The sequence below is a fragment of the Epinephelus moara genome, chromosome 9, assembly GCF_006386435.1.
Source record: "Epinephelus moara isolate mb chromosome 9, YSFRI_EMoa_1.0, whole genome shotgun sequence".
Taxonomy (NCBI): domain Eukaryota; kingdom Metazoa; phylum Chordata; class Actinopteri; order Perciformes; family Serranidae; genus Epinephelus; species Epinephelus moara.
Window position 1 is genome coordinate 6329919 of NC_065514.1, and position 26669 is coordinate 6356587.

At 40.9% G+C, this 26669-nt stretch overlaps 3 protein-coding genes across 3 annotated transcripts in view; all 3 read left to right on the forward strand.

The window, feature by feature from the left end:
- Positions 1–588: 588 nt before the first annotated feature.
- On the forward strand, positions 589–13917 carry skor2 (SKI family transcriptional corepressor 2). The gene is made up of 9 exons (XM_050052443.1): positions 589–813; positions 2847–4855; positions 5308–5371; positions 6169–6246; positions 8910–8975; positions 9125–9223; positions 9457–9524; positions 11733–11796; positions 12220–13917. The coding sequence occupies exons 2-8, from the start codon at positions 2876–2878 to the stop codon at positions 11787–11789; spliced, it is 2412 nt and encodes an 803-aa protein (XP_049908400.1). The 5' UTR covers positions 589–813; positions 2847–2875; the 3' UTR covers positions 11790–11796; positions 12220–13917.
- A 2823-nt stretch (positions 13918–16740) lies between these two features.
- Positions 16741–20049, forward strand: ier3ip1 (immediate early response 3 interacting protein 1). Its single transcript, XM_050052485.1, has 3 exons — positions 16741–16896; positions 17316–17417; positions 18779–20049. Exons 1-3 carry the CDS (start codon positions 16806–16808, stop codon positions 18832–18834), a joined length of 249 nt encoding a protein of 82 aa, XP_049908442.1. The 5' UTR covers positions 16741–16805; the 3' UTR covers positions 18835–20049.
- Positions 20050–22620: 2571 nt separating this feature from the next.
- Positions 22621–26669, forward strand: part of hdhd2 (haloacid dehalogenase-like hydrolase domain containing 2) — a 10388-nt gene continuing 6339 nt past the window's right edge. The window contains exons 1-4 of the mRNA XM_050052475.1: positions 22621–22684; positions 25477–25586; positions 25704–25806; positions 25926–26031. Of these exons, the coding sequence (XP_049908432.1) occupies positions 25486–25586; positions 25704–25806; positions 25926–26031 (310 nt within the window). The 5' untranslated portion in view covers positions 22621–22684; positions 25477–25485. The remainder of the gene's footprint in view (positions 22685–25476; positions 25587–25703; positions 25807–25925; positions 26032–26669) is intronic.

Genomic DNA, 26669 nt, shown 5'->3' on the forward strand with positions numbered 1-26669 from the left:
CGTCTGGTAATTAATTTGCAACTCAGGGGTTGTGTATCAAAAGTCACACTCCTTTGTTTATTGGGGGGGGGGCACAAACTGTTAAACGTCACGTAAGCCCCCACCCATGGGTGCAGCAGACCAGCACACACCCATCTGAGGCACCTTACTCTTGTGGCAGGTTGTAGAGCTGCTACAGTGTCGTAATAATTTCAATAAATATTCATTAAGTGGGTAAATTAGCTGAAATAATATTAACTTCCGGGTCTGCTGTGGGAGGCTCCTGCGCGCGTGTGCACAATCCAAGCTCGTGCGCCTCTGTTAGTTTGACTTTTCCAGCATTTGAGTGGCAGTTATAGCAAGACGTCATTTTGGCTGCACAGCGCGTGAAGGAGACGTGGAATAAAAATGTGTGTGTGTGCATGTGTGTGTGTGTGTCCTGGATGGTGGGCTGAGCTCGCGCCACACGCCAATCAAACACGAGGCAGGTGCGTGGTCGAGAGAGGAGGAGGAAGAGGAGGAGGAGAGAGAGGGAGAGACGGATTAGGACGGCGCGTGGTGGCTCTGTAAAGCGAATAAAGCTGGCGCGAGCGCCGCAGTTTACTCACATCTTATCTCACGAGCGGCTCACTCTGCAGTTGGAGACAAAAGCCGGTGACCGGTTTCATCCATGTGTTTCCCCCGGATATTATAACTCGGTGAAGTCTGTGTGGCACGCGCGGTAAAAATGAGTTTTTTAAAGGTGCGTAGGATAAATCGATTTGTCTCGTGACGGGGATTTTTTTTTTTTTTTTTGGACGCTGTGACCGTTTTGGGAGTATTGTCAGGAGTCAGGTAAGAACTGCTGCTCCTCTGTGTCTGCTGGAAAGTTGGATAACATGTCGGTAAAAATGTACGTAGTTAACGAAAAGCGCGTGCGACAGAAAACAAGCTTTAAAAATGATTTAAAGAGGGAAAAATGCGCGTGGATTTTTTTAACATTTAACATTCCGTTGTATTAACCATACTTTAAAATTACTGCGTATTATTGGCGTATAATAATAATAATTATCATTATTATTATAACATATTTGTTACTAGAAATCCGACTTAAATTTTCTTCTACTGACTAAATGACAGGTGCTACTTCAATCAAGGCCCGCTGCCACTTTACTAGAATTAAACTTACGCTAAACCTTTATTGTACAAATTTAAATGGCCTATATTATTGTATAATTTGAAGCCAAACTCGAGTTAGAGTGTTAATTTATTTTAATTGTTTTATTGGCTCCAGCTCCGCCTCACAGTTTGTTCCTCGGCCCACACACTCTCACAGATTATTGCGCTGTAATAAATAGTTTAAATTCAAAACGACATCTGTATGTTTAATAAAAACATGTAATTCTGCACTGTATTTTGCTGTTATAGTGATGTCTTCCTGCATTTAGTAATTGGTAACACATGCATTAGGAATTTATTTATTAGAGCAAACATTTCCTTGAATTACTGACTAAAAGAGAAAGCAATTTCTTTCCTTCTTCAGTGGTTCTTTGTGTTTTTTGTTCTTAAAGGATGTGACAAATGTGATGCACAAAAATACTTTAATTTCAGTGTGCTGCATGTAAGATGAGAATTTCTAAAGTTTGCATTTCAGACATTGCTATCTTTATGAAATACCAAAGCCAGTTTTACAACTCATTCTCCACTGAGCACACATTTACTATGAATTAAAAATTTGTGCTTTGTATTGCACATTCATAACATTACAATATATTGTTTAAATAATTGCAAAATTAATTTTGATGTCAACCAGAACATGAAAATATCCAGTTAAATGTGCTTTCTTTACACAGTAATTTCCCCTGCTATTCATAATGCTTTAAAAAATAGCTACATGAATTAAAAGGCTTTAAAAAAGGTGGAGAAATATTTAGACAACACCTAAATGTGCCACCACATTAAAGAGGCACAGCCAGCTTCCTTATAGGAAAATGAGGTTGTTGTGAAGCAAAACTGATTGTTCCCCCAAAATTGCCACTTAAACTGGGTTAAAATAATATCTGTGTGCTGTGTTTGTGTTTCCTTTTATCCAACACTGGTGGCCAAGGACGACGTATTTAAGTTACACCCTCTTCTTTACTTATAATATATCATAACACAATATTAAAATGTTAATTTGTGTTTGTTTGTTTGGGTGGAAATATGGATTAAATTGTAAGATTTAAATTGTAACTGCTAGATGAGTGTGTTTTCCTCTTCACTAGTTTATTGGCCAACTTGTTGAAGACACACACGGGCAAACACACTCATTATTGGAGAGCTGTAAAATGCTACAGAGGCTTTATTTCTTTTGGAAAATAAATTAATTTACAATATTAACATTCATGATTGGATTTTTTTAATGCAAAGGAACTACATGGAAAAGCTGTTTTATTTGCTGTCAACTAAACACTTCACTTAGTATCACAGAGAAATGTTAATTCAATATTTTAATTCAGTTTTTAAAATTTTTTTTCAGTGTCTTGTTCAGATGACATATTTTATATTTTATTTTGTGTGATGTGCAGTGATGTTTAGGTATTTCCAAATTTAGTTAGTTCCTTAAAGACAATAAAGAAGAAAACATTTATCTATAAATTAAGTGACAAATATATTAAATTTAATTGTATTTAATTTACATTACATATTAAAATGTGCACTTTTTATTTAGTTTATCTTTTAGAGTTTGTGTATATTGTAAGTAATTATTTAGCTGTTTCACATTATGTGTAACACAGAGACGTGTGTGTGTGTGTGTGTGTGTGTGTGTTTAACAAGAGGACATTTTTATGGTAAAAAATAAATAAATAAATAAATAAGCACATCTTTCGTCCTTTCTTTCCACGCAGGTCGTTTTACAAGCAGTTTTCCTCCAAGTATGGACAAGACCCATCTTTCGAACACTAATGACATCATAATGACGAGCTCAACAGGCCCCTACCAGCAGGAACCCCTGACACCACCCAGAGCCGCCCATCTCCACTCCTCATCCTCCTCTTTATCCTCCCCCTCTCCGTCCTCTTCCTCCTCACCCCTCAAGCCGAACCAGGTCGGCCAGGTCATCCTGTACGGCGTCCCCATCGTCTCGCTGGTCATCGACAACAACGAGAGACTTTGCCTGGCGCAGATTTCCAACACACTCCTCAAGAACTACAGTTATAATGAGATTCATAATCGCCGCGTGGCGCTGGGCATCACCTGCGTCCAGTGCACCCCGGTCCAGTTGGAGATTCTTCGTCGGGCCGGCGCCATGCCCATCTCGTCACGCCGCTGTGGCATGATCACCAAGCGTGAAGCCGAGCGCCTCTGCAAGTCCTTCCTGGGAGAAAACGCACCGCCGAAACTGCCCGACAACTTTGCCTTCGACGTGACACACGAGTGCGCCTGGGGTTGCCGTGGTAACTTCATCCCTGCACGCTACAACAGCTCCAGGGCCAAATGCATCAAGTGCTCCTTGTGCAACATGTACTTCTCCCCAAATAAGTTCATCTTCCACTCCCACCGCACGCCAGACGCCAAGTACACCCAGCCCGACGCTGCCAACTTCAACTCCTGGCGACGACACCTCAAACTCTCTGACAAGCACCCAGCTGATGAGTTAGTCTACGCCTGGGAGGACGTCAAAGCGATGTTTAACGGAGGCAGCCGGAAGAGAGCGCTGCCCTCGTCAGCCCACTGCTCCTCCATGGGTCCGATGAAGAGTCTGCCGGGTTCAGTAGTGCCTCACATGATGGGACCTGACCTGGGTGTTCAGAAAAGAGCGCGCTTTGAAGACGAGGACGATCTGGATGGAGGCAGTCTGTCTCCCCGGAAGACGCCACGTAGCTACCCTGTCATCCCCGTCCCGAGCAAAGGCTTCGGCATGCTGCAGAAGTTCCCTCCCACGTCGCTCTTCCCCTCGCCGTACCCCTTCCCAGCGTTCGGCCTCTGCCAGCAGAAAAAAGACGACAGTGATGTTTCAGGCGGGCAGAAAGGAGCAGGGCTGTCGGGTCTTTTATGGCCCGGCCGCAAAGACACTTTTTATCCTCCTTTCTGCATGTTCTGGCCACCAAGAGCAGCGGGAGGAATCCCTGTCCCGACCTACCTCCAGCCTCAGCCCAGCGCCCTCTCCTCCCTGGCAGACAACCCCTCTCTCAGGCAGGCCTTTCTGGATCTCTCAGACCCCACCGAGCCTGGAGCTGTAGCTGGCAATGCAAACGGTGTCAGCACAACCATGGCGCCCGGCAGTGGGACTACCACACCCAGATCTGGGCTCTTTGACCCAGAGTGCACAACAGTAACCCCTGACCTTCGCCCTGTGACGTCAGAGGGCTGGCTCAAACTCCTAGACACCCCGACCCTCCAAACCAGGAAGCCGAGCTATGGCTCAGCCTTCCGACCTGTCATTAAAGATGCTGAGAGCATCGCCAAGCTCCACAGCAACGGTGGAGGAGTCACTGGGGCAACAGAGGAGGACTTTGGGGTTGCCAGGTCAGACCGCCACCAGCGGCTATCGCCCAGCAGCAGCTGTAGTTACGGGAGTGAAAGCGGAGGCGATGGAGAGGTGGAGGGAGTGGAGAGCGAAGAGGAGGGGGAGGTGGACGTGGAGTCGTCGAAGCAGGAGGACGAGGAGGAGGGGAGCTTCACGAACAGGCCGCCACAGACTCAATCCAACCTGTACCTCCCCGCGTTGAGCGACAGCCACGGAGAGGAGAGGGGGAAGGAGCGAGGGAGTGGCGCCGTGTACGCCGGCACCTCCCCTCCCTCCTCCTCGGACCCCATCCAGCAGGAGTCCCCCAGCCTGCCTGCCTCCCCTACTGCCAGCCTGCCTCTCTCCAGCTCCACCCCGCCTCACCGAGAGGACCCAGCTTACAAAAACGTAAATATCCCCCCAGGCCACTTTAACTAATTATTATTTAAATGGTGCTGCAGTCAGGCAGTGATGTGATCTGCATAAGCAGATTGATAGGCTGCTTTCTCCCTGTAGAAATTGAAACAGTCACCCCATTCTGATCCCGGCTAATAGGCCCAGGTGTGGATTGTTTAATGGCCGCCGTGTGTTTGTTCTCCTTCTGTCACCCCAGCCTGTTAGGGCAACTCTAATCTTTAACCTGTCGACTCCTGCATTAACCAGGCCTCTGAGAGAGGAGGAGGAGGAGGGAGGCAGAGTTATGAGGAACATTTTAAAGCAGAACGAGTTAAATCATCCATTGAGTAACATACTGCAGACTGCATTTGCCAAATAACGACTTAAATTTTACACAAAAAAAATCCAGATGAATAAGAAAATACAGCAGGTGCGTAAAATAAAATACTGTATTTTGCTTTCAGGTTCACAAAAACAGAGACGAAGGACTACCTGTGTACGCAACCAAAGACAACTCCAGCAGCTCTGGTGAGCTCCGACATTTTAATCTTTTGTTTTTAAACCTTTTCTGCTCATATTTTCCAACGCAAAGGTCATAAAAGACGTCTATAACAGCAGATGACACGCTAAATAAAAGATAGATTAGTTATTTGAGACTTTATTTCAGTATATATCTAAGTGTAAAGAAAATATCTTATAATTTATCCTTTTTAAATTGTAAAATACTCTTGTTTTAAAAGTTAAAATGCATCTTTAAAGCATTTGCAAAACCAAAATACACTTTCTCGTTCATATATAATCTACAAAAAAACACTTTGCACGCTCTGCTGTTTGCCTAACGCTCCATCTTTCACCCTACAGTTGTTTCACCATGTCTTGGCTTCATCAAATGTTTGACCAGCTTTTTACACTGTTTCATCAAACAGCATTACACGATCTATTTCAGCAAACTGTTACACACGACCTGTTTCATCAGACGTCCGAGTCGCTTGTATTATAGCATCTTTGTTTCATTTAGTGTCTGAGTGAGTGGTTTTATAGTCCCCTCCGTGTCCCCGCGAGGCTCATATTCCTGTGACGTTTCATTTGCTCCTCTCATCTCCCACTCTGACCCTTTCGCCGAAGAAAATGTCTTTGTGTGTGTGTGTGTGTGTGTGTGTGTTTTGTGGCGCTGTGCTCACATGGCCCACATAGACACAAAGGACACACACACACACCGTGCGCACACTTAGTTATCTCCATGTGTCCGGATAACCAGCTCAACCAATGGGCCTTACTGAAACTCTCTGCCTGTCTGTGTCTCCGACTTTCTCATTTTCTCGCAGATGAAAACAAAGAGCAGAGTACTTTCTTTCTGCCGGAGAGTGAGACGTCAGCGCCCGACTACTGGAGGGAAAGCTCAGGTACGAATACTCGCTTATATGTTTCTCTTTTTTTGGGTTGCAGAGCAGCTGTAGATGATAAAACAACGACTTAATCAATGACGAAAGCACAGCAAAATTACAAAATGACATGTGAGGTGAGCCTGAAAGTATAATTATTAGAGTGGTGTTTGGCTTTACTCTGGTGTAATTTGATTTTTCCTTCAAAAAGCAAAGCTGAGATCTTTATAAAACTTTTGATTAAATCATGATCAAACAGGAAATTAAGAAAAAAGCACAATTAAAAACACTTGACTGTAAATGTAAGTCTTATCTAATATCATTTATTTGCACTCTGACCATAAATATATGAACATGGAAAGGTAAATTAAAATGAACACATTGTTTTATATATAAAAATATATATAATAGTGGCATCAAAAGCTACAGTTGGCTCCCTTGATGTAATCCAGCACAGACAGTGAATGTTTCCATACACAAAACAAACAATGCTGATTAAAAAAACCCTTGCTTGGAAATAAATATGACCTCACATGCATAAGTTACAGTGGCATTTCGTCTTATTACACAAACGAGACTGCGAATACTTAAAGCTCCGAGAGAAAGCTCCTCAGTCTCCAGCTTCATCCGCCTCAATCTCCTCCTCCTCCTCCTCCTCCTCCTCCTCCTCCTCTTCTCAGACATGAGTTAAGGGATTCATATAAATACACAGAGATGAAACAGCAGTGCAAAGCTGCTCCTGCCGCCGCTCTGCCACGGCTGCTCTCTTTAGCGGCGCTGTCGCCGGGGCTGTTACTCTTAGGGGGGCCGTTATAGTTCAACAAGAAAACATCAGCTCAGAGATAAGCAGCCGCGCTGGCAATCTCCATCCTAGACCCATATCGCCGCCGACATAATTGCCTTTTTTTCCCCTCCTCAGCGCAAAAAACCCTTTCCCGTTTGAAAAAGATCACAGCTTATTGCCTTTTTATATCTGTCAGGAAGACATTAAAAGTGCTTTATGACATCTGTGCCAACATTTATATCTACCCCCCCACACCCCCCACTCCCTCAACCCCTACACACACACACACACGCGCACACACACACACCGTAATGATCCCTGCGCATAATGTATAATGTATTTCGAAAAATTACACGAAACAAATTAAATGAGACCACCTTTCCCCTGATTGCCAAACGTCTCCCTGGGCGGTGGGAAGCTCTACGTGATTAGAAGGCCTGATTCCTCCGAGTCCCACCACCCCCCCTCCACTGTCTTTAAACTCTCCCTCTGTTTCTAGGGAGAAAAAATAATCTAATTTTCCATTTATGTAATGCAAACCGCCTTGGCTTTGACTATTCACGGTTAATTGACTGTCAAACGAGGTTGTTATCCTCGGGCACTGTCTGCAAATTTGCTTGTCAAATGAGACAGAGAGAGGAGAGGAAAGGAGAGAGGAGAGGAGGAGAGGAGGAGACGAGAGCGCTCTCTGCTCTAAATGAGAGAGAAACGGAGAGAGAGGCATGGGGAGGCTTAAGGAGCCGGGATATGAAATGACTGGAGGTAGAATATACATATCGAGTCTGCTGGATCGCTTCATTTAAGGCGCACGATGCCTCATTGTCACAACTCAGACGAACACACACACACACACAGGCGAGGAACAATATGGAAACTTTCAAAGTGGTAAATTTGAAAACAGCATGTGATGAAGATGTTTGTTTGATAGAAGATGGTGAAATTTTAAAGCAACAAGTAGATTGCCTCCAGCGGCAACACAAAAACATACATCATATGAAATGCTGCGTGACTATGATAATACAGTTTTACATTAATTTATGGTTGCTCTATCCATAGCCTCAAACAATTCACCTGCCCAAACTAAACTCGCTGACATTATCATGCAACAGTTTGACAGCACACTAACCTGCAAGCTTGCAAATCTTCTTAAGCAAAATTTGTGCATCTGCCTTTTAAACTTTTCTCGGCACAGACTTTAACGTCAGTTCACGAGCTACAAAAATTGATTTGCTCTCGTTTCTGAACGCAAGTAGAGCTCCTTTGTTTTCTTAATAGAAAGCAATATGATCTGACAAGCAAGACGAGATTGAACATGTCAGGGAGCGAGCGCAGCAAAGGTCTCCATCAGTGCTGTCAAGTCGTTAGCACAAACTTACACTGACATCTAGAGGCAGAGGAGTGAATTACAGCACTGCACTGGAGGCAGACGGGTCAGGAGAGGAAGAGATGCGATGGGGAAGGGTTTGCAGTGTTGATGCCAAAGTAAAGAGGGGGCACATGAAGATCCAATCAGACTGGAGTGATGGGAAATCAGTTCATGATAAATGAAACTAATGACCAAGCTCATCAATACACATGATTCACATTTAAGACGCATTTAAAACAAATATATAAAAAAGAGGACTGTAAAAACACGACAAATAAAAGCAGATTAAGGTGCAGTATGTATTTTAGATTGCTCAGGATGGTTATTGCAGAGGGAGTAAAGGATTTCTTGTAGATGTTTTTCCGGGCCGGTAACTGGAAGGAGTCGTGGAAGGAGCGAGAAGGGTCCTCAGTGATCAGGGTGGCTTTCCTGATCACTGAGTGGTTATAAAGTTCACATAGAGGAGTTTGGGGTGAGCCGATTATTAAAATTATATGCAACAGAAATCAGAAACGAAGTCTCTTGTGTTTTCAGGTGATCAAAGCCAAGGTGCTGCCTCTCCTGTGCCGCTGAAGAAGGACGTCGAGAACATGGAGAAAGGTAAATGCTCTTTATTTGAGTAACAGAAACTGAAATATATAAGATGTAAGATGATGAAGATATTTTACTGCATTTATTTCTAACACACTATCCCATCTCTCTCTTTCCATTTTCATTTTTCCTTCTCCCTCTCCTTCCTGTTCCTGCAGAGGAGCTCCAGAAGGTGTTGCTGGAGCAGATCGACTTCAGGAGGAGACTGGAGCAGGAGTTTCACGCTCTGAAAGGCACTTCACCGTTCCCTGTCTTCCGTGAGTCATTTTCTTTACTCACCTCGCTTTCCTTTCTCACACTCTGAAGGGCAACCTCTCTTTCTCTGTCTCTCTGAAGTTTCCTCCTCTGTACCTTTCTCTCTCTTTCTGTTCCCCCACTTTCTCTAAGCCTCCTTCATCCTTCATCGGCTGTGTTATAATAATTGTACTTGTTCAGTTATTCAAATGATAGCACTGCTTGGGCTGATCGTAGATTCTGGCGCTAATTTCAGATAATTTCCAAGACCAGATGAAACGAGAGCTCGCCTACAGAGAAGAGATGGTCCAACAGTTACAGATGGTAAGACTCCTAATGACACAATCAGTGCTCAACACTGATGGAAAATAAATAGCACTGCTACGCCTTTAAATGACAAATAAAACACCCTTTTATAGATACATGAATGTAAGAAAAGCCTCTCTGCTCGCTTTGGAGAACAATCTCGGTAATGATTTTCAGAAAGAATATAATTAAGACTAATTGTGAAGCACTTTCCAGTGAAAATATAGTTACACAGTTTGAGCAGGAGAAGAGGAAATCAAAAACGCATGAGGAAACGTGACAATAACAACCCAATTAACACTGCAGCTACGGCAGAGTGCCGACACAAATATGAAATCCGAAGCCAAAAGTAAAACAGAAATTAAACGCAGAACAAATAGAGCCATCAGTCGGACTCAACCGGACACTTCTCCTATTGCTTATTTGTCCGTCAAAAGACAGAGCCAATCATCGAGTTCGTCTTTCATGGGTGAGAAGTTCCTCCGCAGCCGTCTGAGTGTTTCCGTCCACATCAATCACCGGAGCAGCTGGCAGACAGGCTGACAGACGGTGTTTGTCTTTGCCTTCTGACACATGCAACAACTGTACACGCTCATGTGCACATGAGCGCAAACCCCGCACAAAGGAGCACGCCGCAGTCATGTAACCACAAAGGCACACGACTGAGGAGGCAATCGGGCTCATTTATAAGCATGTACGTGCACGCTACAAACATTCAGAATTGACTAATGTGTCTGGAGCCAGCAGATGGATCTGTCTGAGAGTAATGACAAGTTCATTTCACACAGACATTTGGCAAAATTTTAGATTTATGGTGCTGCATTTAATTTCATAATATGGACTGAATATTGCTCCGAAACTTCAACGACTTGCTAGAATTTTAAATTTAATCTTTTTCTAGTGTAACTGTAATCAGATCTTGATATTATTTACAGTATTTTTATTCATTTACAAAAAGGAAAATGTGTTTTTGAGACAAAATAATGTTAATAACTCACAAATAGAACATGTTTATTGAGTTTTCCATTTATTTTTCTGCCACAAACAAGATTCAGTTCAGTAACAGATCAAATATCTGGGATTGACATCAAGAGACAGACATCCTGACATGATAATATATGGAATATACTATACTTTTACATAATGCTGTGCTACATGTAACCTTTTTAAAAGTTATCCCAGAATTTGACCCGTCTACAGAGCCGTACAGGAGCAGAGGACTGTAGTGCCGCCCTAAGTTTGACCATGTACATCAGAAAATCTGTATTGTAAAAAGTTTACAGAGGTTCCCCAGCATTTTTTTCTGAGATCAGACATAATCTTCGAGATCTTTAAAGCAAATATTGCTTCTCATACTGACTGGTAAAACTGATACGTCCCCCAGTAATGTCAGTCTTGGGCTGGTTGGGATCTCCACCCACACAATTCTTTTTATAATATCCAAAAAAGATCTCCAATACTTGGGAACAAAAAATGAACTTCAGGCCTTTATTCCAAAACGTGGCTGCTGACATTAAAACACCCACTGGTTTTGACTCTATGGTCTTCGTCAGAGTGCAAAAGGTTGGACAGGAGCAATGGATTATAATGAGAAGCCATTTTGAAAGTGACACGCCTCCACAAGCATTTAAAAAAACAAGAAGAAAAAGAAATCCCCGTGCTAAAATGAGAAATTACTACGAACCAAATGTCAAAAATATGCATGTAAAAAAGGAAACTACTATAACAAACATCAAAAAACATACACCAGAAAAAAAAGGGAAGGAAAGGTTACTTAAATGGTATCCCTAAGCGAGGTGAGGTGTAAAAGAGTGCTCCGAGTAGCTGCTACTTATCTTGCAGAGATGATACGGGTCACATAAACCCCGTGTGTTACGTTAAACTGTGTCGGCTGTTATGGGAGAATGACTGAGAGCTATCACAAATCAGCTTCCACTCAGAGTCCTCAAATGTACGGTTAATGTCCCAGTGTCCACCTCCCATTTAATGTTTGCATTTTTGCATGGCGTCTTGGTGTTAGCGCTGAAGTTGAACACAAGAAACCAAATCCTTAGTGTTTGGATTTGGCTTTTTTTGTAGGTGACCAATTATTTGCAATGATAAAACAAGAAATTTGGTGTCTTATTTAAAAGTTTGCAAGGTCATATCAAGATCATAAACTCTATTTATACATATGTGTCCAGTCCTTGTTCGCTCAGACGTCATCTCACATGTCGTTTCTTTCAGATTCCCTACGCAAACATCATCAGAAAAGAGAAGATCAGCTCCCATCTCAACAAGTAGCTCCAAGGTGAGTGATTTTTAATTAATTTGATAATGCAGCTTAGTCATAGAAAAAAGAAAATGTCAGCGCAGGTAGGTGTCAGATGAGGATTTAAACATTTAATTACGTATACCACAAAGCAGGCAGAGGAAGTTCAGCAAAGTTTAATTGCCTTTGATGTAGTTTTAATAGATTTTGGAAGCTGGGCCACATTTAGGATTTGACAGTTTGCAGCCAGACGAGGCTGTAATCTGACAATTACACTGGTGTTCTTTTACTTAAGGTGGTGATTTAATGGCAAATTGTGAAATTCAATTACTATTTGGTGTTTAATGTGCTTGACAGTTAATTATCCTGGTCTGGCAAACTACAGCCATCCGAGAGCAGAAAACTTCACTTGACTAGTCTTTAAAAAACACTTAATTATGTCATTTATTTATTGTTTTGCAGGCTACGTCAACGCAACCCCACGTGAGAGGAGGAAGCTGTGTGGATTAAGAAAAAAAACAGTCATGAAAAGCGACAGAGAAAAGTAGGAGAGACACAAACAGAGAGGAATATGACACTATATAGTCTATAAATACATTTCTTAAGTTTTCCTGGGACAGCGATGTTTCAGCCTCTGCAGCACAGCCTCTGTTAATAACCCTGCACTTAAACTCCGTCTGTTAGGAACACATTTGAGCCGGTTTGTACTGCAGCGAGGTAAAAGTTTCACCCTTGTTTCCGTCTCCCTGAGTCCAGTTTATTCCCCAAACTGACTGAACTGAAAGGGGCACACACTGGTGACATCAGGGGAAACACAATGACCTTCGCTCTTTCCTCATCGTCAGACTCGAAGCTTTACCCAACCAGGACCAAAGCGACCGCATTTTAGGGCCGTTGAATAGGAAACTCTGAACTTTTTAGACCTCTTTAAGAGACAAAAAGCAAAAGGAGAGAGTCAGACTGGGCGTCCATGACTGATGCTGGCCCAACTGTACATACACCAGACTGCGGCTGAGGACAGTCTTCACACTAAGATCGTTGCTGTTGTTAGTATCGCTATTGCTGTGGTTGCCCTGAAGCGAAACAGACACACCAACCTTCATGTACTGGCAACATTTGATCCCAAAGGGATTATCCTTACCACGTCCAGTTGTGTTTATTGACCAAAACAAACGTTCCCCGTGAACACATATCACCATTCCCACCAGGTCAGGTGTCAGTGGTGACCTGATGCACCCATGTTCGGTCTTTTAGATATCCCTGACTTGAATATGCCAGATGAAGAACAAAATAAAGAGGAACAGGAAAGAAGTGTTTCTTTGGGTTTTAAGCCTAAAGATGCAACAAGAGCAGGGTGGTGTCACACTTTGAGCAAGCTGTGCACTGGCAGAGCAGTTTGTACCTGTAGTGTTGGTATTTGGGAGCGAGTGTACAAAAAAAACAACAGTATTATGTTAAATGCTCCGATAAAACATTTTCACTTTTATTTAAACAGGAAAAGTCACCCTTAAAACAATGTTCAACGCCTTCTACTGTTAATTTCCGAGCATATCAAACAGCTGGAGAATCCTCTGTTCAAAGGGATTTTTACCCTCCACCCAGACAGGTGTCACCTCCACCAGGAAGTGAAGGTAATATCGCCGCCATCGGCTAAATGTTCGAGGTGGTGAATCGACATTTAAAGGTGTCGGACAGCGAGGAGAAAAGACTGAAGCGTGTCAGTGTTGTATATCTACCTGTAAATGATTCCACCCGACTGTATAAAAGTCATAACGTGAGAGTACTGAACCTCACAGTCAGTCTATCTATATGTGTTTGTTTGTTTGTTTATTTATTTGAGTACCGGGGGCTGAAGACCCCGATTGTGGAAATATTATTTATTATAATGTGAAAAGAAAAAGAAAGCAACGTGTCGATGATGATGATGATGATGATGATGGTGATGATGATGATGGTGCAGTCACGTGTATGTCAGAGAGAATAAAAATGAGCACTCACCCACCTTGTTTATAGAATGCGATGAATGAATGAATGGATAAAGCTGTCATCTACTGAGAGAGATGTTATCATATTAAACTGTTAATGCAGATGTATTTAAATATGTTCTTGTAGTTTCTCTACTATTTATGTGTAAATTAAAAGTCTATACAATAACCAGAATGTGCTTTCATGATTAGGCCTGTCTGCTGCTTATGGGAAAATAATCATTTCTTGAGCTTCATGCTCAAATTAAGAAGTGAAATAAATATGATATAAACAGGGACATAGCACCAAATTCAGGACCCTGTAAGCAGTCTCTGTAAGCCCCCGCCCTTCCTGTCTTGATCCATATGTCTTTTTTTTTTATGAACCAGTTTCATTTCATTTCTTTATTTTTTTGGAACCCAAATTTCCCTCTCTGGCCGAAAGACATGATAATATCCATGGATGCTACAGCAGCATAATCAGTTACTCACTTGGCTCAAGCTGCGTTTAATGACAGCTTCTAGTGCAGGGGCGGACTAAACTGTTTTGCACCTTTTAGGCCCAGTGGCCACCAAAGCGATTTTTTTATCCCAGACAAAAATGCCAGGCGCTCCTTAGGGGGCAATCACACAGAAATGAGACGCTAGAGATGCGGACGCTTCAAAGATGCTTGAAACACTGGAAGCGCTTATTCAATGCGCGCTAGCTACTGGCATCTGACGCTCAGAAAAGTTGAACATATTTTAACTTTTCAGCGTCTACGTGCGTCTAAAAAGAAGTGTCTACAAAAACGCGCGGCTAAAAAGATGCTGGAAAAACACCCGTCTAAAAAGACGCTTGAACGCCGGTCAGATGCGCCGTATCATAGGAAAACAATGGTTTTACTGGCGTCACGTTTCTACCTTTCATCTCGGTGTGATCGCCCCCTTAGAAAACACTCAGCTTTGCATCTGGTTACTATGATATGGAGTATCCTAAGGAGAAAGTATAGACCTGCCCGTCTGTGTGGGTTCATGAGAGGAGACATAAAACATACACAGTATATTGACAGATTTCTCCTCCATTGTTGTTCAGCACATGTACATTTAAGATGGTTGTGTTAACAGCACATGTCCCTCCTCCACTGTGACTGAAAGGCTGAAGTGACAGTGACAACCGTTCCATATATAAAACCAAATATTGAAAATTTTTCAACTGGCTCAGAGAAAAAAACAACCAGCAGTGCTTGGTGCAGAATTAACACCCAGCACCTCATTGCACTGCTGTCATTTGTAGCGTAGTGTAAATACCTGGTGCTCCCAGTGCAGAGCATTAAAAGAATTCACTGGCCTCAGAAAAAACATTTTGGTGGACACGAGAGAAGGGCTTTTATGGAGATTCCACTACTTTGTTTTTAAACAAAGTTCAGTCTTTTAGTTTAGTTTTGCCACAAAAACAAAACTGAACTTATAAATGCAAAGTTTTTTGGGGTGATCATTCCCACTTCCCCCCCAACTCCATCACCCCTGGGTATAAAACACATGGACTGGTAAAATAAAGATAAAGATACAAACAGTAGCCGACATACAAATGACATAAAAGCAAATGAGAGATGTCCCAAACAGCAGCACAAGTCAGTTGACAATGATAGGATAATATGAATATTTCAGGAGAGAGACGTTTTTATGGTTAAAGAATATTTATTAACGAGAATGAATGAATAAGAATGGGACAAGTCTTTGGCGATTAGATGGAGAAGTGCCGATGATCTGGATGAGTAGAGGAATGAGTCTTTGAGAGCTCGTCCTGGACTCTTTATCCGATGGCTGGAGGTGACCAGGGTGGAGGAGGGCGCTAAGATTCTGCCTACAATGATGGCTGACAGCAGCAGAAGAGAGAGCTGATTTAAAAGTGGCATCCTGATTGGCTGAGAGATCGTGGCAAAGTGTGATTGGATAACTAGAGGAGTGAACACCCACAGTCAGCTGATTGGAGGGAGTAGTGAGAGTGGGATGGAGAAAATGTGAAAGGGCGAGCACGAGAAAGGTCTTCCTGATTGAACTTACGCTGAGCTTAATATTGTGAAAACATTAGATCGTTTTGCTTTTTAAAATGTTGTATTTATTTTCAATTACAGCTTTATTAGCCAATATAGAAGAATGAGGAAAATATTTTTCATAAATTAAAATAATTTTCTGCCTTATTATGGGCTCATTTTTTAGAAAACAAGCAGGGTGGAGGGCACACACATCCCAAAGAAAAAAACAACTTTTACAGATGCTGGATCAAAAAATCCAAACTTAAGCAAGACCAAGACAGAAGAGCTGCACACTGTGTCAAAAGCTTACAGTAATTTTAATTGTACGTCTCAGTTTCATCAGGCATTTTGGATATTGCAAAAACTGCAAAATGCCTGATGAAGATTACTGTGAGCTTTTAATACAGTGTGCAGATCTCCTGCCTGGTTCTCATTTTGAAAATAGCCCTAAAATGTACAAAATCTAATTATGCAAACAAACTGCTCAACTCTGTAGAAATATACAAATTAACTGACCCTGAAAATAATACGGTCTACTTTAAATTTGTTTTGTATAATTAATGTTGTATTATTTAGACTTTGTATATATATATTATTTATTTATTTATTTATTTTCTGGTAAGTATTTTATTTTTGTCCTTTATTTTGGCTGACATCCTTTTCCCTCTCTTTTTTCTAGTCTGTTTTATGCCCATTTACTTAATAGTATGATGGACTTGCCTTATTGTTGTAATTCTTAATAGTTCAACAAAGTTTATAAGAAATTAAATAAAAAATTGGCCTTAATAGCAGTTTTGGGACCTGATTTCCGCATAAATATGTTTTTAAATTTAATTTAATTTAATTTAATGTAATTTAATTTAATTCTTATTTTTTGTATTATTATTATTATTATTATTATTGTTATTATTTTTAATAAGTTAATTGAAATAAAACTTGTTGCTGACACAGAGCGCTAACTGGGGACGTCCTTTACTTTACGACCTTCGCTGCCTGTTTACGGCAGCTGCATCTGGGAGTGGTACACGAAGAAGAAGGAGGGGGAGACGAAGAAGAAGTTGCCAGCATGGCGTTTACACTCTACTCTCTCATCCAGACCGCTATCCTGTGCACTAATGCAGTGGCTGTGTTACATGAGGAGAGGTTTCTCAGCAAGTGTGAGTCTTATTTTATATTTAATACACCGTCCATCACAGTTAGCTTAAATACTGGAGCTAAAGCAGCTAGCTGCTGCTCTGTTAGCTGCCTGGGTGGCACACACACAGAGCAGAGTCAGGGGGAGAAAACTGAGGTTTGTTCATCAGAGAGATGTTCAGTGTGGGATAAGATGATTTTGCTTTTCTTAGAGCTACTTAAGGGGAAAATTAAGGGTAAAACTAGCTGTTAAAGGGTTTAAAATAACTGCAAACATACAATTTTTGTCAAGTTTTTGTCCTCTAACCAACTGTTGTCTCCTGTTTGCTTTCTCTTTTCTTTATATTTGTCCCCTCCTCCTCCTCCTCCTCCTCCTCCTCCTCCTCCTCCTCCTCCCTCTCCCTCTCCTCCTTTTGGTGTCTGTCTGTGTCTGTGTCTCCAGTTGGCTGGGGTGTTGAACAGGGAGTTGGAGGTTTTGGGGATGATCCAGGAATCAAAGCCCAGATTCTGACCCTCATCCGCTCAGTCCGGACTGTCATGAGAGGTTGGAGAGCTTGTTTCATTATGTCTCTTAGAGAAATATAGATTTAATCCTGAGTGAATGTCAGATTTCGTAGGGCTGGGTGTATATCCTCTGAAATTTTAGACACTGATTCCAATGAATTATTATTTTGCACTATGAATGACTGTCACATACACTGAAAATTATTGTATTTCACGTCTCCATCTGCTGCTGGTGGGCCATCATGATAAGAGTATGCCTGCATAATATGATGTTAATTCCACTACAGAAGAGAATTAGGTGGATTAAGTGGATAAATTGATATCAGTATCAGTTAACGGCCAATTAAGTTAAGGCAAAAAAACCAAAACAAATATATCAATATTGTGCATCCCTCTTTCCTGGTACATATACTGTAACAGACACTTCTGATACCTCACAGTGGATAAAGTTTTCTGTAAAGGTCCAAGGTGTGTAAGATTTAGGGGGGTTTAGTGCCATCTAGTGGTGAGGATTGCAGATTGCAACCAGCTGAAACTTCTCCTGGTTAGAATTCAGGAGGTTTTACCGGGAGCCAAATTATCCACAGAGGTCTCTTCCTCTCCAAAACAAACAGACCTGTTGATTTAAATCATTTTAAAACACTGATGAAAGCAGTTTGATTTTTAAAAAATCTGTATTTTTCCATAACTTAAAATCCAGATGTTCAAGGGGTTTTACCAGGAGCTGAATGACCCACAGAGGTCTCTTCCTCTCTAACACAAACAGACTCTGTGATTTAAACAGGTAAAAACACTGAATAAAGCAGTTTCACATTAAAGAAATCTGTTTTCAGAAGCTGCTTGTTGCGGACAGGCTGTTAAAATGAATGATGTTTGGTTTGTTTGTTATGGGCTACTGTACAAACATGGTGATCTCCGTAAACAACGACGCACTCCTTATCTAGATTTAAACAGCTCATTCTAAGGTAATGAAAACACAATTCAAATTTTCAGGTGATTATACACTAAAGAAAACATACATTTAATTCCTGCCAATGTATCCCCCGTAAATCCTGCACACTGGACCTTTAAAACCTTATTTCTATTTGACAAAATAAACCAAACTTTTCACATGAATCAGTGTTTAATATTTTCCTTCACACAAAGTAGCAACACAAGAACTTTTAGAAGCAAAAACAGGATAAAATCAGCAAACTTACTGTTTTAAATCAGGAAATATCTCATCATAGAAAACATAAACTTACTAAACTTTCAGTACTTGACCGTTTTGGATTCTCTGTGCCACCGATACATTAAACTCAGTGCCCAAAAAGTGCTGCGGTTTGATAGCCAGCCATGGTATTTAGAGGCTTATGAAGTTACAATATGCTAATTATGTTTTTGTTGTTGTTGTTTCCACAGTTCCTTTGATAATAGTGAATTCAGCCTGCATCGTCCTGTTGTTACTGTTTGGGTGACAGCGGTACGCCGAGCGCCAAAAGGAAGCCAGAGGACCGGACGTGCCAAGGATCGACGTTACACACACACACACACAAATATCCGTCATTCAGAGACTTCTGTCTTCACCAGACATCAGCAGGGTGGAGATGTTTGTCCATTGGACTGTCATGTGACCCGGTCAGAGGTGAAGACTAACAGCGGGTCTAACTCTGACCTGACCTGCTCGTCTGTGTGAAACAAAAAGAACGGACTGATGAAATAATTATTCCTTGTAACACAAAACTTGATGATGATCATCCAAAACTCATGTTTATTGCTGTTATTTTATCATGTTGTTACCACAGACTGTGTAAAGAAGTGTTGTCAGCAGTAGGGTTGGACAGCATGTAAATATTTATCATGTGCTGTTACATTTTTATTCAAGGCTACAGCTGTCTTTTTTTATTATTATTATTCTAATAGAAGTTTGGGAGTTTTTGAAACCAGATCAAAGTTACTCAAAGTGTTTTTAAGGCTGCCTCCAAGTCTTATTTTAGACTCCAGTATGACAGTGCATCGTTTTGTTCTGAACTCTAAAATAATTCTCAACATTTCCACCTTCAGGTCGGAAAATTTTATTTACTGACAATATAAACTGTTGAATTAATGAAATCTGAAAAAAAAAAGTCCAGTTCCAGTTTGGTGTTTCATGAACTGTTTCAGTTTAATATGATGAACAGTGTGTAGTCTTCTTGACTTTAATTTGGGTTAGTTGAACATTGTTTTAAGCCGTGTTCACCTCTGCCCGCTCTGCTGAGTTCAAGTTGACTGCAGATGAAAACGGAGCCTAACAAATTCTCCTGGAAACCGACAGACCAAGAGATTCAGGATTTGTCGACACTTTGTCAAACAGACTGTTACTGTTGTTGTTCTCTCTCTCTGTGCCTAACGGACTTTATGGAGAGTCGTGGTGACTGAAGGAAGGAAATCCACGACCTACCTGACGTTTCATATTTGCTTGTCATTCTCAGTCGTCTCTGTTGATGTGTAAAGACGTTCTGTGATTCATCCGTCTGAGAGAATTCAGTTAAATGTGGATTTAATGTAGATTTGAAGCAATATTGCCAAACACAGCTCAGAGCAATGCACCTTTGTGCCGTTTACACAGTGACACCCTCTCAGTGCCAAAAACACTGGGCTGGTAATGAGATGTTTGTTGTCTTGAAATAAATGTAGTGCTCAGTCGAAATGAAGTTAATGATTTTATTATCATTGTATGTTCACATACAACGAAATTCGCTGTCTCTTAGAAAACATTCACTCAACACATATTTGCAAACATTAAAATAGGATAAGGCTAAAGTAAAACGTGGGGGTAGAGAGTTCAGGTTGTGTGTGGCTGTGAGGTAAAGACTGTTTCTCAGTCTGAAGGTGCAGCATGTCAGGGCCCTGTAGTATCTTCCAGAGGGCAGCAGTGTGGACAGGGGGTGACGATTAATGAAATGAAAGTCTTCTTATTGTCTTTAATTATAAAAAGGTCACTTTTTCCAGAGTACATTTCAAATGACGCCAGTCCTACTGTGATGAGAATGCATTTTACAGCAGTACTTTTACTCTGATTCGAGCAAATCTTGGCTAAATAATAGAACTTTAATAGTTGTTATTTAACCCATATTTCACCAGGTAAGTCCCGTTAAGATCAATTATCTCTTTTACAAAGGAGACCTGGCCACGATGGCAACATACAAAAAGTTACAGCTAAATAACGGCGCAATAAAAACATACAAGACATACAGAAATCTTAGAACACTGACGCACAATGACAAGATCCAACAGACTCATTCATTCTTGTACCTATGAGAGCTTTAAAATCAGGCAGAGAGACCAGTTCAAGTAGTTTCAAATCTTTTTGAAGGTTATTCCAAGTGAGAGGAGCAGAGCACATTAAAGATTTCTTTCCCAGGTCAGTCTGCACCAGGAACAGACATTAAAACTAAGTCTTGAGATCTCAGACAGTAGCTACAGTCACATCTCTGTTCAATCAAGGTACAGATGTACGAAGAGAGTCAACCCAGTGTGGCTTAATAAATCAACAAATACCAGTGACTGAGCCTGAGGAAGGTCAAAGAAGGCCAGCCAGTCCTGGAGTAAGGCAAACAGTGATGAGTGAGGGCTTTTTTCTTTAAGGAAACCTTAACTTCAGCCTCAGCTTTTTAAAAGGGATTATCAACCTGAGGTTTAAAAGACAGGGAGATATTTGTAACCATTGACAGCCTCTATCTTCTTTCCCTGAGCAGTAAGAACATCAGGAGTGTTCACAGACTTCTTCCTAACATTTTAGAAAAGCATAACCATTTAAAACCAGCTTTAGTTGTGAAAGCTGAATCTGGAGTGTTTTGATTTTGACAATCTTTTGAGAATGCTACTGCAGCATCTCTGCTGCTCTGTGTAAATATTACCTTATTCTCTTACCTCCATGTTTGTTCCCCATCCATCCATCCCTGCTCCACTTCCTTAATAATCCCCATATGTTGTGAATTATCACCACTTCCTCCCTCTGCTAAGCTCCACAAACATTTTATTAACACTACTGTAGTTTTGAGTCCGTGAGAGGGGGGAGTGAGCGGGAAAAGGGGATCTGTTGGAATTAGAAGCATATGTTTATCATTGAGATTTGCACCGCAAAGCCACTTTGATCTGTGATTAGTCCGAGTTTAGCCGGGGGTTCACGGTCAAAGCTGTAAGCGATCATACATGAGAATGTATCTGCACTTCACAGGTCACGATGTGCCGTGTTTGGGTGATAAATCAGTAGAATTTGTTTTTAAGGGACTTGAAGATATTTCCTTTTTTGTGCCACTTGTGAATTGAATTAACCCAAAAAAGACAAGCTCAACATTTGAAAGCTTGACATAAACTCTATTTTTTTGATAATTGATATATACAGTGGCTATAACTCTATAGAATTAGAATTTAAAGAAAGAAAACTGAGCCTGACGGTTTGAGACTTAACACCCTGAGAGTCTGTCCATCAGAGCAACAGAGGTAGCAGGTAGTTCAAATTTAGAATAAATATTAAAATGAAAAGTAAATGAAAAATGTCATTGCACGTTTATGTTATTTACTGGCACACAACTGTGGAAAGGAGACAACAAAAGCACCACATTAGAGAAACCAAAACATAATAGAGGTTAGAATAAAAAAAGGAACAAAACACTTACACCAAGGGGATTTAAAAAATTATTTTATCTGAACAAAAACATGCATAGTATAAGATTAGTTTAATGTTTTCCACAGTTGATCGGCTGCAAAATATTTGTGTGGAAACCAAAACTAAAAAACAAAACTGCGAAAACGTGTTGTTCGCTGGAGGTATATGAAAAGAGGATTTGATCAGTGTTGTCTGGCGCCATGCAGAGAGATGGTTTTTATCGTTTAGATAATACCTCCCCTCATATTAAATCTATCTGAATGCCCTAAAAAGACCCACTAATGCGATACATCTGTTGGTTGTTAGTGGGATGGGACACATATGTTTTTTTTTTATTATTCTAATGAGTGATTAAGTGGTTGAGGATAACCCTCTTATCTGATTATAACATATGACTTGATAAAAAAAAAAAAAATAATAGAGAGAAGAGAGAGTGATATAAACAAGTGAGAGTGTTATTAAAAATGTTTTCCTTAAATTTAAAAAAACAACAGCAAAAAACAAAACAGAAAAACTATCTCTATAGAGATACAGGCATTCAAAGAAAGAGAGCAGAGGTCGTTGCGGTGTTTGAGCTGCAGGTGGCAGCAGTGCGCTCTTCGAGACTAAACCCATTTGACACCAGCGAAGAAGAAAACGTCAACAGGAAGCAGGAAGAGGAGCAGCTGTTGCTAAAGGTTAGCTTAGTAGTTTGCCGACTTTCTAAACATGTAAACTTTATTTTTTTGTGACTTCTGTGCGGTTTAAACCGCGACATTTTGTGACAGCGATGGAGTCGCTCACTGTGCGGGAATTAAAAGTTCAAATTTAAAGCTAAATAAACGCCACTTTAGCTTTTAGCATTCATGCAGGTCCAATGAGAGCAGGTTGAACAGTGATGGTGATAATGAGGCTTTTAGCTTAATGTAAGTGCCCTGCAGTTGTTTTATTTGTACGTGTAGTGGCGGTTGACAAGTATTTGATAAAGTAATCTTACTGTAATCAATTTGAGAGGTGCTAGGCCAGTAAATATCACAATATTACAGTTGATAACACCCAGACAACACCGGTGCAACTGAGAGTAGAGGCAATAAATAAGGAATAAAGAAATAATACAATGAGTATGATGCTGTATTGTGGGGTTAGTGGTGCTCTCAAAGGCTCTTAATTTGCCCCCTTGAATTTAATTTTAAAATCCTTAAAACACACACACACACACACACACACACACACACACACACACACACACACACACACAAACAACTCCATTGAAGTTATACAGTGCTTAAACTGAGTTAAATATAATTTTTCACAGCAGATACTTTGACTTTTCACAGTAGGCAAAGCACAGGTTATTAACACAATTAATTATGGCTGAATTATTTGTAGCTGCTTTGCTTCCAGGTCCCTGGTATCGTGCATGGTCACCATAGAAAAGTAGCTCCCAGAGTTTTTCCTTTTTGGACCCCTTTTCTCTCACTGTGTGAACTGACAATTTGGATATCTTATTATATTATGTATTGTACATATCAGTGCATAAATAACAATGTGAGTACAGAACAACTGATAAACTGCTCAGTTAATGAGCACAGCAACTGCAGGTTTGTGTGCAACAAGCATTTCCTGGAGCATTACATCAGAGATGTAATTATACAATTGTCTGTATTTTTTTGACAAATTCAAAGACGCTTGTAGCTCTCTGGTTGTTTTAACGGCATGCTTTTCTGATGCAGGACAAGGCTGTTTAAAGGAACATTTAGATCTTAAATGATAATCTGTACTTTAAAAATATCAATTTCATTTAGTTTTCTCCACAGACATGAAAGGTTGTGATATAGGCCCACTGTGTGTTAAAGATTTTCCTACACCCCTTAAAAATCAAAAGGGCCTCGCAACCCCTTGTGAAGGTTCGGTGACCTGGATGGGACCTCCAGTTTGGGAACCAGTGCCATAGACGCTTACTGTCGCTCACTGTCACTGTCACTGTCACACTTGAAAACAACAGAGCCATCGTTAATGTTATTATATTAACACCTGGGCTTTTCCTGCTCTTGACAAGTCAGAATGTCTGCTATGAGAAAAGCCTGTTTAGGTGTTTCAGGTCTACAGCCATACCAGTAGGCATGCAGGGTAACTGGCATGGCTGACTGGAGCACTTGCAGAAAATGAAATGCAGGTATCTTTATGTTATTGGTTACACCACTGCTCAGCGTGATGAGAAGGCCCATAACCTAAGGTGCTGTGTCCTACACTTTTCCCGTAAAATCAATCTGATATATCTGATATCTTTAGGAACTTAAAAACTATTTTCTATGTATTTCAACCTTTATTTACACAACCAGAGGTCGCTGTAAACTGTTGCTGTACAACCGAGAAAATAAGATGCCCTTTCAGTGTCTAGTACAGGGGTATTGTTGGCATGACACAGGGATGTTCTCTCAACCCAAGCAACAGTACATCGCTTGTAGAGCAAGAAAATAACTCAGTATTGTTGTCTTTTTTTGTTCTTTGTTTTTTAAAAATATTTTTTCATGTTTGCCTCCCTAAATTACAATTCAACAAAACAAATCTGAACGAACACTTAAAAATGATTATTAATAAGTACAAAAGTCATATAAAGTATAATAAAGTCACCTAAAAACTCAATACCACATACACACCAGAGGTCAGTGTTAGAGAAATGTGAAGTTTGTTAAATTACAACCCCAGTTTCCCTTTAACATCCCCACCACACACACACACGCAGGAAAATAAGCTTATTCTCAGCTTGGCACTTTGCTCACAGCACAGTTTCCTGTTATTAGTTGAGCTCAATACAAATATTAGATAAATGACCTACAGCCTGTGTGTGTGTGTGTTTAAGCTATTCTGGGTGGGTATTAAGAGCATTAATTGTACTCTCACATTGATAACTACATGACAGAAATCCAAGCATGTCTAAATAATAGGGGATCACACAGTCAGGGAGCAGTAAAGTACAATCCCAAAATCTGTAGTCCAGGCAGGAAGCCATCAGTTCTGGGGACAAAGCGGTCAATAATCGGCTCAGTTGGTCCTGATGATCTGATCAGTTCTGCCACTACCTCTGTGAATTATGATTATGAATGTGTAATCTCTAAAATAATATATTATTATGAAAGAATAAGCTTTTTTAAAGGGAGTAAATCTCCATTTACAGCGGACCTTGGCCATATTTAGCAGTTTAAAAAATCCTAATCGGGGACTGTGCTCCAGCAGCTCTTATCTAACAGCGGACTCAGTGTTTGCCGGTTTTCAGCTGTTTATTTAAAGTGAGTGAAAGTAGAATTACACTAACCAAATAACAAAGATTATTATTTCACATTTCACATCAAAATCTTGGATAAATCTATGATGTTATGAATTGTAAGTGTCCAACACTGCCTCTAAGATGGTTCCAAAGCAGGACCCTGTGTCACCATGCTCACGCCCGTCGAACCATAGGTTACGTATATCATGTCCTCCTCTGCAGGTGTCCAGCATGGCGGGCAGACGGGCTCTGAAGGCCGTGCTCATCGACCTGAGTGGAACGTTACATATAGAAGACACAGCAGTGCCTGGGGCGCAGGACGCCCTGAAGAGGTATGGAACAGCACAAAATGGAGGGTGTAGAGTCATCCTTAAATTTATTGTAGATTCATATAAATTCTAATTGTGCTTTTAAAGCAAGATGTTTGGTTTTGTGTTTGGTGCTGTCAGGTTACGGCAGGCGTCTGTAGCTGTGAAGTTTGTGACCAACACAACAAAGGAGAGTAAGAGGATCTTACTGGAACGACTGCAGCGGCTCAACTTTGACCTCCAGGTGAAACATCCAAAGCCATGTTTAATTTAGGGCAGATGATTTAATTGAGGTGATTCATAACAGATCAGCACAGATTCTTTTGCAGTTTCTTCCTTTTTTCATGACTTTTCTCTCTGCAGGAAAAAGAGATCTTCACTTCACTGAGTGCAGCCAGGAGTTTGTTAGAGAAGCAACAACACAGGCCGCTGCTGCTGGTGGAGGACAGCGCACTGGAAGACTTCACTGGTACGGAGCTGTGAGTATAGATGTGTGTGTGTGTGTGTGTGTGGCTCTGTCACAGCTGTTTGCTTTGTTTGCTCTATCATCACTGATGTCCATCTCTTTAAAACTAATGACTAAAGAGAAATCTGGACCCTATGACTGGACCAGTTGGGAACCACTGAACATCTTCCCCTGTTCATCTCTGTGGAGCAGCTCCAGACTTTATACCCTACGACATCACAGATTTGAGTTTCAGCACTCCTGCTTTTGAATTTGGGAGAGTTGTTCATGATTGCTAATATTTATGGACTCCCTTAGAGCAAAGGAAACACATGTATGAATTTTGAAAATGGGCGTAGAGAGGTCAGGAGCCAAAGAGTAAACTACTGCTGTTACAGCTGATCTTGACCTCTGACCTCTGTGTGGATAGGGTTGAAAAAGAGAGAAGTTCACTGGGATGAATAAAGATTATAAGAGCCCATTCACTCAGCACTGGAGAACCCAAACTGATCAATTTAAAATGATATGAGATGAAGAAATACAACAACACTTTACATTTGTGACTGCAGTTTTTATTCAGCAACAGTTTCCCAACGGAATAATTAGGGTCCAGGCACATTGTAATCCTAGGTATTCTTCTTCTTCTTCTTCTTCTTCTTCTT